Source organism: Physeter macrocephalus, chromosome 4, assembly GCF_002837175.3.
Source record: "Physeter macrocephalus isolate SW-GA chromosome 4, ASM283717v5, whole genome shotgun sequence".
Classification (NCBI taxonomy): domain Eukaryota; kingdom Metazoa; phylum Chordata; class Mammalia; order Artiodactyla; family Physeteridae; genus Physeter; species Physeter macrocephalus.
The window spans coordinates 73426740-73442464 of record NC_041217.1 but is presented as its reverse complement, the minus strand read 5'-3'; the positions used below and the strand labels follow the sequence as shown (position 1 = coordinate 73442464).

At 49.8% G+C, this 15725-nt stretch overlaps 1 protein-coding gene across 1 annotated transcript; it reads right to left on the bottom strand.

Moving 5' to 3' along the window:
• Positions 1-500: 500 nt before the first annotated feature.
• On the bottom strand, positions 501-1508 carry S100A8 (S100 calcium binding protein A8). Its single transcript, XM_007124082.1, has 3 exons — positions 1475-1508; positions 851-1013; positions 501-700 (listed from the first exon to the last, which is right to left on the bottom strand). Exons 2-3 carry the CDS (start codon positions 989-991, stop codon positions 572-574), a joined length of 270 nt encoding a protein of 89 aa, XP_007124144.1. The 5' UTR covers positions 992-1013; positions 1475-1508; the 3' UTR covers positions 501-571.
• Between the last annotated feature and the right edge of the window lie 14217 nt (positions 1509-15725).

Below are 15725 nucleotides of genomic sequence, written 5' to 3'. Positions count from 1 at the left end.
CTTATTAGTGTTACTTAGTGTAGAACTCTAAGCATCCACCTAAAGTCACACCACACATAGAATCAATCTCTCTCTTTCTCTCATACACACACAGACACACTCCTACATAGTTATCACCCTGATTTCCTAAAAGTTACATCTAAGATAATTAGCTGGAAATTGCAACTTAGAGAACACTATGAGTTTTCCTTACGTCACCCTGTTCTCATATCACCCATTTGGGAACAAGTAGGAAAATGAACAGCTATAGTGTGTTGGACTTTGTAGAATCCTTAAGTCAATGGAACCCATGACTCAGGACCGTGGGGCTGGAAGAGCCTTGGGAATCATTTAGGGAGAACACGGGGAAGAAAGCAGACAAGCAGTAAACACACAGGGCTCGTGAGAGATGGGGAGTGGGGGCAACAGAGGTTTGTTTTTCTTCCTTGGGTTTTCCAACCCTCCCTCCAACCCCCAGGAGCCTCATTCCACAAGAGAAAAGCAAGAAACCAAGAGAGGCCTGAGGTATCAATTACTTTATTACTCTGAGGGGACAAGTCCAGGGGACCAGAACCAGGGCTCTATAGCTCTGCTATTCTTTGTGAATGTCTTCATGGGCTGCCAGGCCCACCTTTATCACCAGTGAGAGGAACTCCTGGAAGTTAAGTGCACCATCCTCATTGATGTCCAACTCTTTGAGCCAGGTGTCTACATCTTTTTTCTGTGAAGATTGGAGAGAAAGAAGCCAGAGTGTAAAGATCTCAGGGAAGCTGAGGCATGGCTGTCTGCACAGGGCAACACCAGGGACCAGTGACCCAGGGCATCATCAGAGCCGGGCAGAGAACCCCGACCACACCCAGCCCCTCCTCACCTCCAAAAACTTAGGACACTCCGTCTCTAACAATTTCTTCAAGTCATCCTGATAGATGGCATGGTAATTCCCTTTCAACAGGGAGTACTTGTGGTAGACCTCAATGAGGGAGTTCATGGCACACTCCAGGTCCGTCAGCATGGTGCCCAAGGATTTGCCCTACCTGGAAGACAGAGCACATGGGCAACCCCGGCGTGGGGAGGGTGCCTAGGGGGACACTCTGAAGGCTCATACTCCAAGGGATGGCTCTGTCCTGGATGGCACCATCCAGATAACAAAACCCAGCATAGGGCTATGGCTATGATGGGAAGTGGGGAACGATGTGGATGAGGGTGTGGAAGGAAGCAGGGTACACACACACACACAGTTACTGCCAGCTCTCCCCATGCCCCCAGCTGCTTCCCAGGAAGGGTCCAGCTTGGGAATCAAATGTGCCCTCACTCAAAAATACTAGAGCTCCCGGCTCCTTCTTCAGCCCTGGCTCACGCTTCTCTTCCGGGAGCCCTGGACTTAATCCAGACCTCCCAGAGCTTTCTCTCCCCTCCTGAGAGAAGGCTGCTGCACTCCTCAGCCCTCCCCAGGGGAAGCCCAAAGTGTGGGACAGACTGGGGAAGTTCCACTTACCAGGTCTCCCCAAAACAGAGTTGACAAAAGACATGCAGGACTGAGTGTCGGCTCCCTTTTATAGCAACGAGGCTTGGCCAGCTGCCCAGGGCCTCAGGCCACTCAGAGGCAGCTGCTCCCTTCGAGGTTTGCTACAGCCTCTGGTTTCCCAACAAGGTGAATGGGGCAATCACTGCACAGAATGAAAGGTTCTGATGCGGAGCTTGGAGCGGGGTGGGGGGAGCACAGGAAAGCTAGAAGGAGGAAGGCTTTTGCCAGGCAGTGATGCCCAGCAGGAGAAATCAGGAAGACGGCATGGTGAGTACTCCTCTTGTAAGCTGCCTGCAACCCCTGGCTTGGTCAACCAGGATGTCCACTTCTGAGTCCTTCCCACGGTTGCTGTGGCTATTCCCGTGGCTAGGGGCCAGTCTGTGCATCTCTGAAATGGAACTGAAGTTGAGTGCATCATTTTGAGTGCATGAGTATAAGCTCATTCCTCCCTAGCTTTCATCACATTCTCAAAAGGGTCCAAAGGCCCCTAAAAGGTTAAGAACACTTGTCATGGTTGCCGGATTTTAGTAATGAAAGGTGGAGTATTTCTACTGTTGTTTTGTGTGGGGCTGGACTTGGTGGGAACGTGTGCAGCTAAGGCCTAAATCAGTTTCTCTGCTGCTACCCCTACGCCTTCACAACGTTCCTGCTCTGTGAAGCTGGGGGTGCACTGTGCCCCAGGAGATGGATGCTGGCTTTCGGTCCCTCTGTATGCATGAGGCACTGAGCCTCTGCATAAACAGTAGGGGTCCTTCAACCCTCTCTGGGATGATCGTGTGCCTCTGACCCCAGGATCCTGGGCTGAAGAGGAACTCGACCATGAGGGGTGGGGGTAGGAGGGCATCTTTGGAGAAGACAGAGGTGCTTCATGCCCAGGAAGAGAAGAGGAGGTGGCCAATTCCCCCCAGATTTTAGGAGGACCAAGTCCCTCTCCCACCCAACAAAATGCCACTCAGATGAACTCGTTTCCAACACTGAAGATTTGTGGTGCATTTCTCTTGCTACAAAGCCCTTCAGACTCACATAACCTATTAAGATACTCAGAACATGCCTATCAGAAAGGCGGGGCAGAGCCCACTCAGTCTACACACACAGAAGTCAAGCCCCCAGGAAGGTGAAGTGGTTCCTCCAGAGTTTCCCAGTGCAGATGTGTCAGAGCCCAGACCGGATCCCAGAGCATCAGGCTCCCGGAGTGTGATCTGACAAGAACATGACTCTGCTGAGAAAACTCCTCCCCTCTCTCCTTCCTTCATGCATTCAACAAATATTTACCCTGTGCTCCTCCAAGGCCTAGGCCATCACCGCCTCTTAGGGGAAGTAGATAGGATTAACCTCTCTCTCCTTCATGTTTCTACAGCCCTTTGGGCTCCATTTTGTCATTAACTTTACAGCTGTGTGACCTAGGGCTAATTACTTACCCTCTCTATGCTTTAGTTACATCAATTATTAAGTAGAGATTAAAAATAGAGTCTACCCTCAGCCTACAGAATAGGAGAGAATATTTGAAAATCATATATATGAGAAGGGATTAATATCCAGAATATGGAAAGCCTACAACTCAACTCCAGAAAAAACAAACAACCCAACTGAAAACTGGGCAAATGTCTTGAATAGACATTTCTCCAAAGAAGACATACAAAGGATCCATAATCACAGGAAAAGATGCTCCACCTCAGTAATCATTAGGGAAGGCAAATCAAAATCACAATGAGGGGCTTCCCTGGTGGCGCAGTGGTTGAGAGTCTGCCTGCCGATGCAGGGGACATGGGTTCGTGCCCATGTGGGAAGATCCCACATGCCGCGGAACGGCTGGGCCCCTGAGCCATGGCCGCTGGGCCTGTGCGTCCGGAGCCTGTGCTCCGCAACTAGAGGGGCCACAACAGTGAGAGGCCCGCGTACCGAAAACAAAACAAAACAAAACAAAAACCGCAATGAGATACCACCTCACACCCATTAGAATGTCTGCTGTCAACAAAGACAGAAAATAACAAGTGTTGAAAAGGATGTGGAGAAATTGGAACCCTTGTGTACTGCTGGTGGGAATGTAAAATAGTGCAACCACTGTGGAAAAAAGTATAGTGGTTCCTCAAAAAATTAAAAACAGAATTACCATATGATCCAGCAATTCCACTTCTGGGTATATACCCAAAATAATTGAAAGCAGTCTCAAAAAGATATTTGTACACCCATGTTCACAGAAACATTATTCACAATAGCCAAAATGTGGAAGCAACCCAAGTGTCCATCCACAGATGAATGGATAAATAAGTGTGGTATATACATGCAATGGAATATTATTCAGCCTTTAAAAAGGAAGGAAATCCTGACACATGATACAACATGGGTGAACCCTGAAGACATTATGCTAAGTGAAATAAGACAGACACAAAAAGACAAATACTGTATAATTCCACTTATATGAGGTACCTGGAGTAGTCAAGCTCATAGAAACAGAAAGTAGAATGGTGATTGCCAGGGTCTAGGAGAAGGGGGAGGTGGGGAGTTATTATTTATTGGGTGCAGAGTTTCAGTTGTGAGATGATGAGAGTTCTGGAGACTGGATGCACAACAACGTGAATACACTTAACACAACTGAACTGGACACTTAGAAATGGTTACAATGGTAAATTTTATGTTATTTGTATATTATCACAATTTAAAATATTTTAAAATTCAAAACGCTTCCACCTAAAAAAAAAATAAAATCTACCTGATAGTGTTGTTGTGAGGATTAATAATAGATGAAAAATATTTATGATTTGTGGGCTTTTATTAATTTGCATTATATTTTAATTAAAGTTTACACACAAAAAAAATGTGTGAAGTGCTTAAAGCAGCGCATAGTAAGCAAGCACTGTGTGAGTGTACAACGTGATTACTGGTCTGTAAATATGTCTGATTCCCCAACTGGGCTGTGCACCTTCGAGGACCCAGACTGGCTCATCCATCTCTGCCTCCCTGGGACCCAGCACAGTGCCTGGCATATACTATAACAGAATCATTGCAAGTGCTTTACTTACTTCAGACCATTTAATCCTCACAGTAATTCTATGAGTTATGTTCTATCATAATTCCCACTTTACAGAAGAGGAAGCTGAGGCCCACAGAGATACAACATTTGGTGCATCAAAGGACTTAGGCGGCTTATGACCCGCTGTGACAGCATCTACTTTCTGCACCTGCCTGGAATGCCTCATTGCCAGTAAAGTCCTCCACATCCTTCCTGCCCCAGCCCAGGCACCATCTGCTCTCATCCATCCCTGACTCTCCTTCCCCCACCCTTATCAACACTGAGTTAATTCTTCTCTCCTCCATGCTACCAAAACCTTCTGCATCACAGCATTTGCCCTGCTATATTAGGGTTCATCTGTTTATTGCCTGTCTTTTCTTTAGGTCTGGAAGCCCCTTTAGAGCAGAAACCACATCACATCCCGGGGCCTGGTGCATACTAGGGGCTCAGTTAATACTTACTGAGGGGATAAGTGAATGCAAAATTGAACACTTGATCTAGCCCTTACCCAATGCAAAAATTCCCTTTATCATACCCAGCCACTTTAAGAGGTTTTTGGAACAAGACAGGATATAGATCCATCAACCAAATGCAGTCTACCTTCCTTGGCTAGTCAACCTCTTGACAAGAAAATAGGGCTGTTTCTGACATCTAATATGACAAGTTTTCAGCCAATGATCAAGCACTTGGTGCATACCTATTATTTGCCAGGCCCCTTCTATATGACCTGGCACAATACCATCTTACCCCAAATAGCGCATCATATTTTCAAAGTGTTTTTACATCCACTAACTCTTTTGATAACCCTGTGAAATGGACATCACAGGTACAATTATCCCTATGTGACAGATGAGAAAACTGAGGCACGGGGAGTCACCTAAGGTCCTCTGGGCATGCATGCTGCTTTGTGTTGGTGCTTAGGTGCCAAAAAGCACACTTTAGAACAACAGGGTCGCTTTTTCTGAGATTCTATTTCGGGTTTGTTCACTAGCCCGACATGGAGCTCACGCTGACCTCTTTCAAGGGGGGTGATGGTGAGGTTGATGAGGATGATGTTTTTCCCAGACACCGGACCCCTTGGTAGATGCCTGCCTTGAAGCCACTCCCCTGAGAATGTCCCTGTGGAGACAGCTTTCTTCATCCAGAAAGGAAGGAAAACAAAGCCCCAGGTCCAGTGAGGGAGACATGAGCCATGACCCCCTCCAGCCTCATGTGCTTGTCCTGCTGACCAGCGAGGCCATGAAATGCTGCCCCCAGAGATGCTCCCCCTGGACAGGCAGCCTTGGGGGCCTCCAGGAGAGCAGGACCAGGCTGAGCTGACCTGGCAGGAGAGGGTGTCAGGAATTGGGCAAGCACATGGGGGAAAAGGCGGCTCCTGTAATCAGACTGACAGACATGGGGCAACCATGGGGAGCGGAACCTAGTCCTGTTTTCAAGAAACAGCTCAGTCCCAGCTGTGTGTCCCAATACCAGGCTCTTGCCCGTGGCTAAGGAAATGAGGAGACAGCCCGCAGGGTCGGTGGAGAAACCCCACAGGAAGGGGCAAGAGGACCGGGGCTGAGCCGCCCCGTCATACTCAAAGCCTGTAGAACACAACACATTTCAGGTGAGACAGGCAGGGAAGACCCACATGGCCTGGGGCAAGGCTGTCCTGAGTCACCAGGCCAAGTGTCTCCAAGTCTCTGGACGTGACTAAGCGACCTGCAGGAGGCAACACAGACCTGGGTCACGGGATTCCAGTCAGCAGGCATCATCCGTGCATCACTCCCTCCCTGAGCACGCTCTGGGTGACAATGCCGGGACCTGTGCCGGACACGGAGATGACAGGACGTGGTGCCTGTCTTGGCGGAGGACACAGACAGCAACACACCTCCATGCAGCAGGACAGGCACCTTCACAGGGGAAATCCAGAAGGAAATGGGGGAGGGGGGCTGCTGACTTTTAAAAGGCGAGCACTGGGGATTGGCAAACGTGGACGGGCATCCATGGCAGGCCTGCTTCCAAGCTCCACTGATCAGGAACAATGGTCCCTGGCTCGGCCTGCAGGGCATTGCTGCCCATGTTTGGTTCACAGACCCAGTTGGCAAAGGGAACCAAACCAAGTCCCTTAAATGACACCCCCAATCATCTGCACAGGGGAGCAACACAGATGATTACCCATTATTCTTCTAAAACTCATCGTTTCTATCACAATGCGCTCAGGACGTGGGTCCTCAGACCATCCTCAGAGAAGAAACCCACCCAGAAGGACCCAGCAGGGCCTAAAGGCAGAGGAGACCTCCCCAAGAGATTCTGCCTCAGATTCGTGGGCTCCCAGGGAGAGACAAAAACAAACAACGCAGAAACAGGGCAGGGGCAGGTCTCAGCAGGGAGGGATCAGGGAGTCACAAATAGCCCAGAGTCAGAAAAATGCCCACATCCCTCATCATTTTTTTCTTAGTAAAAACCAGACCAAACCCTCCTCTTCTCCAGGAAGCCTTCACTGATTGACAGTCACCCATGTCCCACGCATCACTCTTCCCTCTGACAGGCTGCATTGCCGGCTTTGCCCTTGACCCCATCTCTGACTCATAGTGGGAAAAACCCACCTCACAATCTTCGCTCCCAGACTGGCCCGGACCTGCCATCCGATGTCAGTTACCAGTGTCATCTTCCCCTGCCTGTCCTGGCCCCTTCCCAGGCCCAGGCTGCTCTGCCTTTGTTGGGACTCTCTTTTGACATTGGAAGAACTTCTGCCCTCCTAACTCGTGTTCAGTCATGTATGGGTAGTGAATGACTGATCAGAACATCACTGGTGAGGCCTGGCTTCCTTGTCAAGGAGCCAGCTCCCCAAGAGAAGAGACTCCTTGCTCTCAGACTGAAAGCTGAGGGCAGGGGCTCTGTCTCCCCGCTCAGACAGCGGCTCCTGGGGGTAGGGGCTGTCTCTTACCCAAAACGGATGATCCTCAAAGTAGGACCAAACCTCCTGTTTCTGGACCCGGAGCAGATGCCCAGAACCAGGAACTCAACAACACCCAGAAATGTTTACGAAGTTGCTTTATTCTCTTCCATCACAGCTGTCCTTACCACAGACACACACGGCAGAGCTGTCCCTTGAGCTGCCCGTAACCAGGTCACGCCTGCCCCCCAGCTGGCCCCTGTGGGGAGGCTGCTTGTGCTTCCCCTGATAGAGTCCGTGCTGGGCGCTGTGCTGGCCGCACAGCTGCTGGTGCTACTGAGGGTGGTAGTCCTTCACCAGCTTGCCCAAGCGGTAGAGGAACTCCTCAAAGCAGATCTGCTTGTCCTTGTTCTTGTCTGCCATCCAGAACAACTCCGTGATGGAGTACGGCTCCTTCCGGCCCTGAGGGGTGGGCAGAGGGTCAACCACGCACCCAGGCATCGCCCCACAGCAATGGCCAGGCCCTCCGCTGCCTGCCGGTGGGAGGACGGGGTGGGGGACTGTGGCCTGGCCCTGCCTCGAGGGGGCTTGCAGGACACAGCTCCTCACTCAGACAGTCAGTGGCCAGGACAGCCTACGCGGCAGAATCTGGCCAAACAGGCAGTGGCATGGTGGGCACCTCAGCTAACTGGACCTGGGGCTGCATGGGAGACAGAGGGTGCGGGCAGGGCTCCATTTGCTGGCTGACTGCACACCCCACAACACAATCCACATTCGTCCACCATCGGAGGCTGTTTAAGCCTGTCTCCCCTGCAGGGACAGCCCAGCCCAGGGGCTTCGGGGTGGAGAGCTGTGCCTACCTCCTCCACACTGGGAGCTCCCAGGGCAGAGCCCACTGCCCCTCATGTCTGCATCTCCAGCACTGCTGCAGGGCCAGCACCAGGTGGGGTCACATGTCTGCGTGCTGTGGCACCGGCCCAGGAACTGTTTATGACACTGGGCCCATGTCACCTATGGAAGGGGCAGATCAAGGGAAAGGCCAGAGCCATGGGCCCCTGAGCTGGCCAGATGTCCCAGAGGAGGTGGCCCTCAGGGCTGAGAACTGAGGATGGTGTAGGGAGGAAAGGAGCATTTGGAGTGGAAGGGACAGCAGGGAGAAAGTCAGGGGTCAGAGGGCACGTGAGGACAAGGTGGAGAACTCTGCAGTGTGGGTGAAGCATGTTTCAGCAGGATTTGGCTGATGACCTGGGGAAGCCAGCGTGAAGTTCTCAGAAAGCGTCCAGGAAGGACGTCGCTGCAGCCGTAAGCAGCTGTGGGCCTGGGGGCGACCTTCGTCCTCATGGCAGGTCTCCCGCTCCAACTCCCCCACTGCCCCACCATCTATTTCTTATAATCTTATCTCCTCTGCAAAGCTGGTTGACCCGGGAAACTGGAGCCTTGGGCAGGCTCACCCCGGCTTCCCTCATCTCAGCCCCCTGCCCAGGCTGCTATGTCTGCCCCGTGAGCCCCCGAGTGCAGGGTCTGAGGGTCCTTGCCCGCCCCACGACATAAACAACTGGCCCTGGAAAGAAAAAGGTCCCCCTAGAAACAGGGACTAAAAAGTCACCCTAGCCCCCACCTTAGTGATCCTCATGGCTACACTCCAATAAACTGAGGGCAAGTCTGTCTCCTCTGACGTGTCTCAAAGGCAGTCAGGGGACACAAGAAGTGACCAGAGGAGGTGCCTCTCCTGGAATGCAGGGCCTTGAGTCGGGCACGACCTGAAGTCCTCTGGACATAACAGTCCAGAGACCCCGCCGGGGCTGGACACCAAGGGCCGAGGGCAGCACCCCACAGACACTCCTGCCGGCCTTGCAGTCCCCAAGGAGCCCAGTAATCATGCGGCTGGGCCTGATGACAGAGGAGATGCACTGGCCTGCAGAGGGTGATTGATCCCAGCCTGGGTTCCGGGGGGGAGGGGGGAGCGGCTTGTGCAGACCCCAGGAGAAGGGGCTGGGGTTCAAAGAGCAGTGCTGGGGCCAGTCGCTGATTGAGCTGGACGGGGGAAGAGTTAAGACCCGTTCTCGCCAGAAGCAGGTCAGGCAGAAGAATAGACAGGTTTGGGGTTAGGACTAAGTTTCAGGCAGGAAGTTTCAGGACAGCGAAGGACAGAAAATAAGGCTGGGCTGGGCCATGTTCCCCCCACCGCAGATCCTGCCCTCCACCTTCCCTCAAGCCCCCTCCCCTAGGTGGAAATGCTCTTGGGAGACAGCTGTACCTGCACTCTCACCACTCACTTCCGACCCCACAACCCACCCCATACTTCATCCCCACCAGACCTCAGACCCCACACACCAAGGTCCTCAAGAAGCGGGGCACGTTGTCCGCAAGTAGGGCCTTCAACTCCTCCAGGGACAGGGTCTCCAAGTTCCCCTCCCGGGCCGCATACTGGTGGTAGCAGTGGATGATTTGGAAGAGGGATTCTCCCACTGGCGTGTCTGTCGTGGTGGCTGGGCCTGGGCCCAGGACAGGGGCAGCTCTGGAGATGCAGGGGGGGAACAGCAGGGGACAGTGGAGAATCTGGGGGAGAGCACAGCACAGCAGGCCACACTGAGGCCAGGCCACAGCAGGTGGGCACTTCCTCCAAGAATCCTCTGCCCAACCTGTCTCAGGCCCCCTCCCTGCCCTCCATCTGACCCCTTGCAAACTTGGCTCAGAGTCCCCACCCTGCAGGAAACTTTGCCCGGAACTCTTAGGACAGGGCTCTGTCCCTTCCCTGAGACGGGAGTCTTCCAGGGGACAGGAGCTGTGTTCTCCACCCCACAACCCTGCCCTCAGCTTAGCAGTCCCCGAAATCAAGAATGAGAAAAAACTAGACTCTTCGAAGCAAGATGGTGTTTTCCAATGGAAATATTTTTAAACCTCTTGAGAAGGCAAGATCCCCCCCACCATGGACTATTTTGTACCACAAACAGAATATTGAAATAATTACACGACCCCAAAGCCCAGGCCTGCTCAAATATTGTTTTCCTTTCTTGGTTGAATACAGACTGCACAGGGATCCCCATCTTTCTCCTACCCCTGCCCTGACCCTCTCTGAAGGAGTCTGCGTGCCTTCTGCATGGCCCCGTGGCCTCCCATAGATTCTGTGCACTGAGGCTGTTCAGTGCCCAGTGGTGGGGGCAGGCAGGGGCGCTGCAGCCTCTCCCATCCCCCTGCAGCCCCATCCCGGTGCTCTGCACAGGTGAGGGACTGATGCCCTCAACCCCCCGCTCCCCACTTCTTTCGGAGATGAGATCCCTGTTTTCGGGAGGCAGGGCTGTCCTGTCGGGTCAGCTGTCCTCCTTGGATTCTGGGCAGATAAGACTCAGGACAACTGGTTCCAGCTCTTACAGAGCCAGCCAGGCACTGGGAGAAGCCCCTTATACACAGCATCCCATGTAATCCTCACAATGACCTTGTAAGGGAGGCATCATTCCCTCATTTTCCTGAGGAGGAAATGAAATCCAGAGAGGTTAAGTAAATTTCCCCAAATCACACAAATGACCACCTCCAGCTAGATTCAACCAATGCCTTTGGGAACAACCCCAAAGACATGCTTATAATTTTGGGCCCTTAACCCCTTCGGGGCCACAGTTATGCTGTTGGGACATGCATCTACACGGCACACATCCTCCAAAATGGGTAAGCAGACCCTCTCTGCTTTCCTGGACCTGTGCAGACCCAACACAGCCCAGCCCACCCCTACAGCTCTCTTGGACGGGGTGCTGACCTCAGTCACTGCTGGGCTGAGGCTGCTGCGAATCCACCGTCCCGATCTGTGTTTTATCCTAGAGATTCCCCTGTGCTCAGGAAGGAGGCAGTTGTGGGAGCACAGGCTCCACCGCCCAGTCCCGCATCCTGCCCATCCATGGTACCTTCAATTATGGCAGCCAGTGCTGTGACTCTTCGCAGGTTCCTGGCAGCATGACTGAGTCTAAATTGCATCCCTGAGATGCCATCACGTGACACTTGCCTCCTACAATTAACTCAGTCAGTTTCAGGGACCCACCTGCCCTTAGGGCCTTGTCTGAAACATCTCAGAACCACAGAAGGTCATGTTATCCATCTTCCTGCCTCAGAGTTCATCATCCCAGCTCCAGGGCTTGGGTGGGGTCAGACACACAACTTAAATACATCGTCCTGGGATGTCTTCCCCCAATTAGCGAACCCCCAGACTCCACAGTCATGAAGCACATTCACTCATCCAACAAATATTTCTCGAGCACCCGGCCCTCTCTAGGCAATAAGAGTAAGACATGGGGCTGGCTCACAGGATGGGGATGCGTGGAGGGGACAGAGTCACACACCGGCAAGAAGCACTGTGAACACTACTAATTTAGTGGCATGAACAGGGTACCCTGGGCACCCAAGGAGCACCTTCTGCCTGGAAAGGTGAGGAAGATTTCCTTAGGGTGATGCTATTCGTGATGGCGCTTGAAAATTTGGTTGTAAGGAGGCGTACGGAGGACCAGGCACTCCAGACAGAGGAAACAGCATGGACAAAGGCTCAGGGGCATGAGAGAGAGTGGCCTGCTTAGGAGATGAAGTCCACAGGGTACATCATGACAAGCTGGAAGAAACAGGGCTGGAGAGGTGGGATGGAGACAAAACGTGAAGGGCCCTGTGTGCCAAGCTAGAGATGCAACTTTATCCTGTGCATAGAAAGTAGCTGATAGAGGATTTTTAAATGGGTTGGGTGATGGGTGAGAAGTGAGAGAGAAGTAGTAGGAATACCTTTCCTATAAGGAAATAACCGACTGCAAAGTAGAAGTGATCTGCTCTAAGGGGGCCCAGATGTGTAGGCTTGGCCTCCATACAGGTGCCATCTGGGTGACAGGTCCTTGAGTGACAGGTGAACTGCCTTCCCCCATCTCAAGCCTTCTCTCAGCCACCGCCTTCTACCGCCATCTCACTAATGTATCTCCCCTGGGAGGAGCCACGCAGGCTGATGAGTAAACCTCCCAGAAGGGGGCGCCAAAGGACAGGTAATTGAACCAGAGATTAAGTCGCCGCATTCCTGAAGGTTTGAGAGAAAAATAGGTAAATACTGAAGGCAAAACATTTTCCAGGGTGATCCTTCATCTACCCGACATAATGATTTCTTCAGCAAACAAGTGGTTCATCAATACACTTTTATGTTTTGAAAATAAAAACAGGGCTCAAATTGCTAAATGGTAAAACAATTTGGCAGTGCCAAGCTGAAGTTGCAGAGAATGTTATTGAATACGTTTGATTCAGCCATCATTCCCCTGGGAATTTATTCCAGGAAAGTAATTAAACAGACATTTAAAAGCAATAAATAGGGATTTCCCTAGTGACACAGTGGTTAAGGATCGGCCTGCCAATGAAGGGGACACGGGTTCGATCCCTGGTCCAGGAAGATCCCACATGCCACGGAGCAACTGAGCCCGTGTGCCACAACTACTGAGCCTACTCTCTAGAGCCCAGGAGCCACAACTACGGGAGCCCACACGCCTAGAACGCGTGCTCCGCAACAAGAGAAGCCACCGCGATGAGAAGCCCAGGCACTGCAACAAAGAGTAGCCCCCACTTGCCGCAACTAGAGAAAGCTCATGCACAGCAACGAAAACCCAACACAGCCAAAAAAATAAAAATAATAATTTTTAAAAAGCAATAAATAGGAAAATGTTCACAACTACAATATCTATTGCCAAGGGACAAAGTAGAAATAAAAACCTTGAAAACAACTAATTAACAAATTTCATATGGCAATACATCCTTGGACAATCTCTGCATGATAATTTGTCACTCAAAAGGAGCTCCATTTTTGGCCCATAGCTTGAAGGGGGGTAGGAGGTCATAGTGCACCCCTCTTCACCCTGCCTTTGTTCAATCTGGGAAAAAATTACTCTCCATACCATCCCAGTACATAATGATGACCTCCTTCCACAGCTGTGATGTAACTACTGTTTTCAATTATTGTTATGCTGTGGACATGTTCTCACACTATTAATCAATGTGAGCCTGATTTTTAATAACTGCATAGTGATCATTTGTTTGCATGTACCTAAATTTGTTTTATTAATCCATTATTGGTAGACATTTAAATTACTTTAAGTCTACACGTTTTAATCAACTGTTCCTTAATGTTGATGTTTCTTCAGAATTTTGCCCTGTGTTCTAGGTGCAGGGAGAAGGGGAACAGAAATGAATTGATATCCTCTTCCCCCGCCAGAGCCGCCACCTACCTCTCATTACCACAAGCGAGTGCCTGAACCAAGCCGACACCCACACACCCACACCTGGACAAGGGCATCACCGCTGCAGTGAGAGCTCTCATATACCAAACCCAAGAGGGATCCCCCCAGCCATGACTTCCTTCTGCGGGAGAAAAGGAGTATCCCAGCAGCCTTCCCCATCCTAACATGAAAGTCAATAGACACCTTTACAGTGTTACATTAGACTGTATGTGTCCAGATATTTACCTTTACCTGGGAGATTTATTCTTTCACATTGCTGTTTAGTGAGTTTTCATTTCAATTTGAAGAACTTTCTTAAGCATTTCTTGTGAGGCAGGTCTAGTGACGACAAAATTCCTCAGTTTTGTTTGTCTGGTAAAAGAAAAAAAAAAGGCCAGGATCTAATGGTTTCATGGGAGAATTCTACCAAACATTCAAAAAAGAATACCACTGTTTCTTAAACTCTTTCAAAAAATAGAAGAAGGGGGAACAGTTCCAAACTCAGTTCTTGAGTACAGCATCACCCTGATACCAAAACCAGACAAAAATTCTACAAGGAAATAAAACTACAGGCCAATACCCCTGATGAACATAGATGCAAAAATCCTAAATAAAATCCTAGCAAACTGAATTCAACAGTACATTAAAAGGATCATGCACCATAACTAAGTGCGGTTTATCTCAGGGATGCGAGGATGGTTCAACATATGCAAATCAATCAAGGTGATATAACACGTTAACAAAATTAAAGGAAAAAACACATGACTATCTCAATAAATGCAGAAAAGGCATCTGACAAAGTTCAACACCTATTTATGATTAAAACTCTCAACAAAATGGTACAGAAGCACCTTATCTCAACACAATAATGGCCATATATGAGGAGCCCACAGTAACTTCCTAGTTCATGGGAAAAAAACCTGAAAGCTTTCCCTCTAAGATGTGGCATAAGGCAAGGATGCCTACTCTTGCCACTTCTTATCAACATAATAATGGAAGTTCTAGCTAGAGAAATTAAACAAGAAAAAGAGGTAAAAGGCATCCAAACAGGAAAAGAAGAAATAAAAGTATCTCTGTTTGCAGATGACATGATTATACACACAGAAAACCCTAAAGACTAAATGAAAACAGCAACAAAAATCCTGTTATAAATACAAAACCAATTCAGTAAAATTGCAGGATACAAAACAAACCTATGAAATCAATTGTGTTTTTATACACAAACAACAAACTATCCAAAAGGGAAATTAAGAAAACAATCTCATTCACAATAGCAATGAAAAGAATAAAACACTTAGGAAATAAAAAGACAGGTGAAAGACTTGTACTCTGAAAAATTATAAAAACATTTATGAAGGAATTTTAAAAGACACAGACAACGAGAAAGACATCCTATGTTCATGGATTGGAAGAATTAATATTGTTAAAATGTCCATACTACCCAAAATGATCTACAGATTCAATGCAAGCCCTATCAAAATCCCAGTGGCATTATTTATAGAAATAGAAAAACAATTCTAAAATTTGTATGGAACTGCAAAAGACCCTGATAGCCAAAGCAATCTTGAGCAATAAGAACAAAGCTAAAGACTTCACATTTTATGATTTCAAAATTCATCACAAAACTACAGTAGTCAAAACAGTGTGGTACTGGCATAAGAACAGACATATAGACCAATGGAACAGAATAGAGAGCCCAGAAATAAATCCACACCTTAAGATCAACTGATCTTCAACAAAGGTGCCAAGAACACAAAATGAGGAAAAATCAGCCTCTTCAATAAATGGTGCTGGGAGGGCTTCCCTGGTGGCACAGTGGTTAAGAATCCGCCTGCCAATGCAGGGGACACGGGTTTGAGCCCTGGTCCGGGAAGATCCCACATGCCAACTAAGATCCCACATGGGCAACTAAGCCCATGCGCCACAACTACTGAGCCTGCGCTCTAGAGCCCACAAGCCACAACTACTGAAGCCCGCATGCCTAGAGCCCGTGCTCCTCAACAAGAGAAGCCACCGCAATGAAAAGCCCGCACACTGCAATGAAGAGTAGCCCCCACTCACCACAACTAGAGAAAGCCAGTGCACAGCAACAGAGACCCAACACAGCCTAAA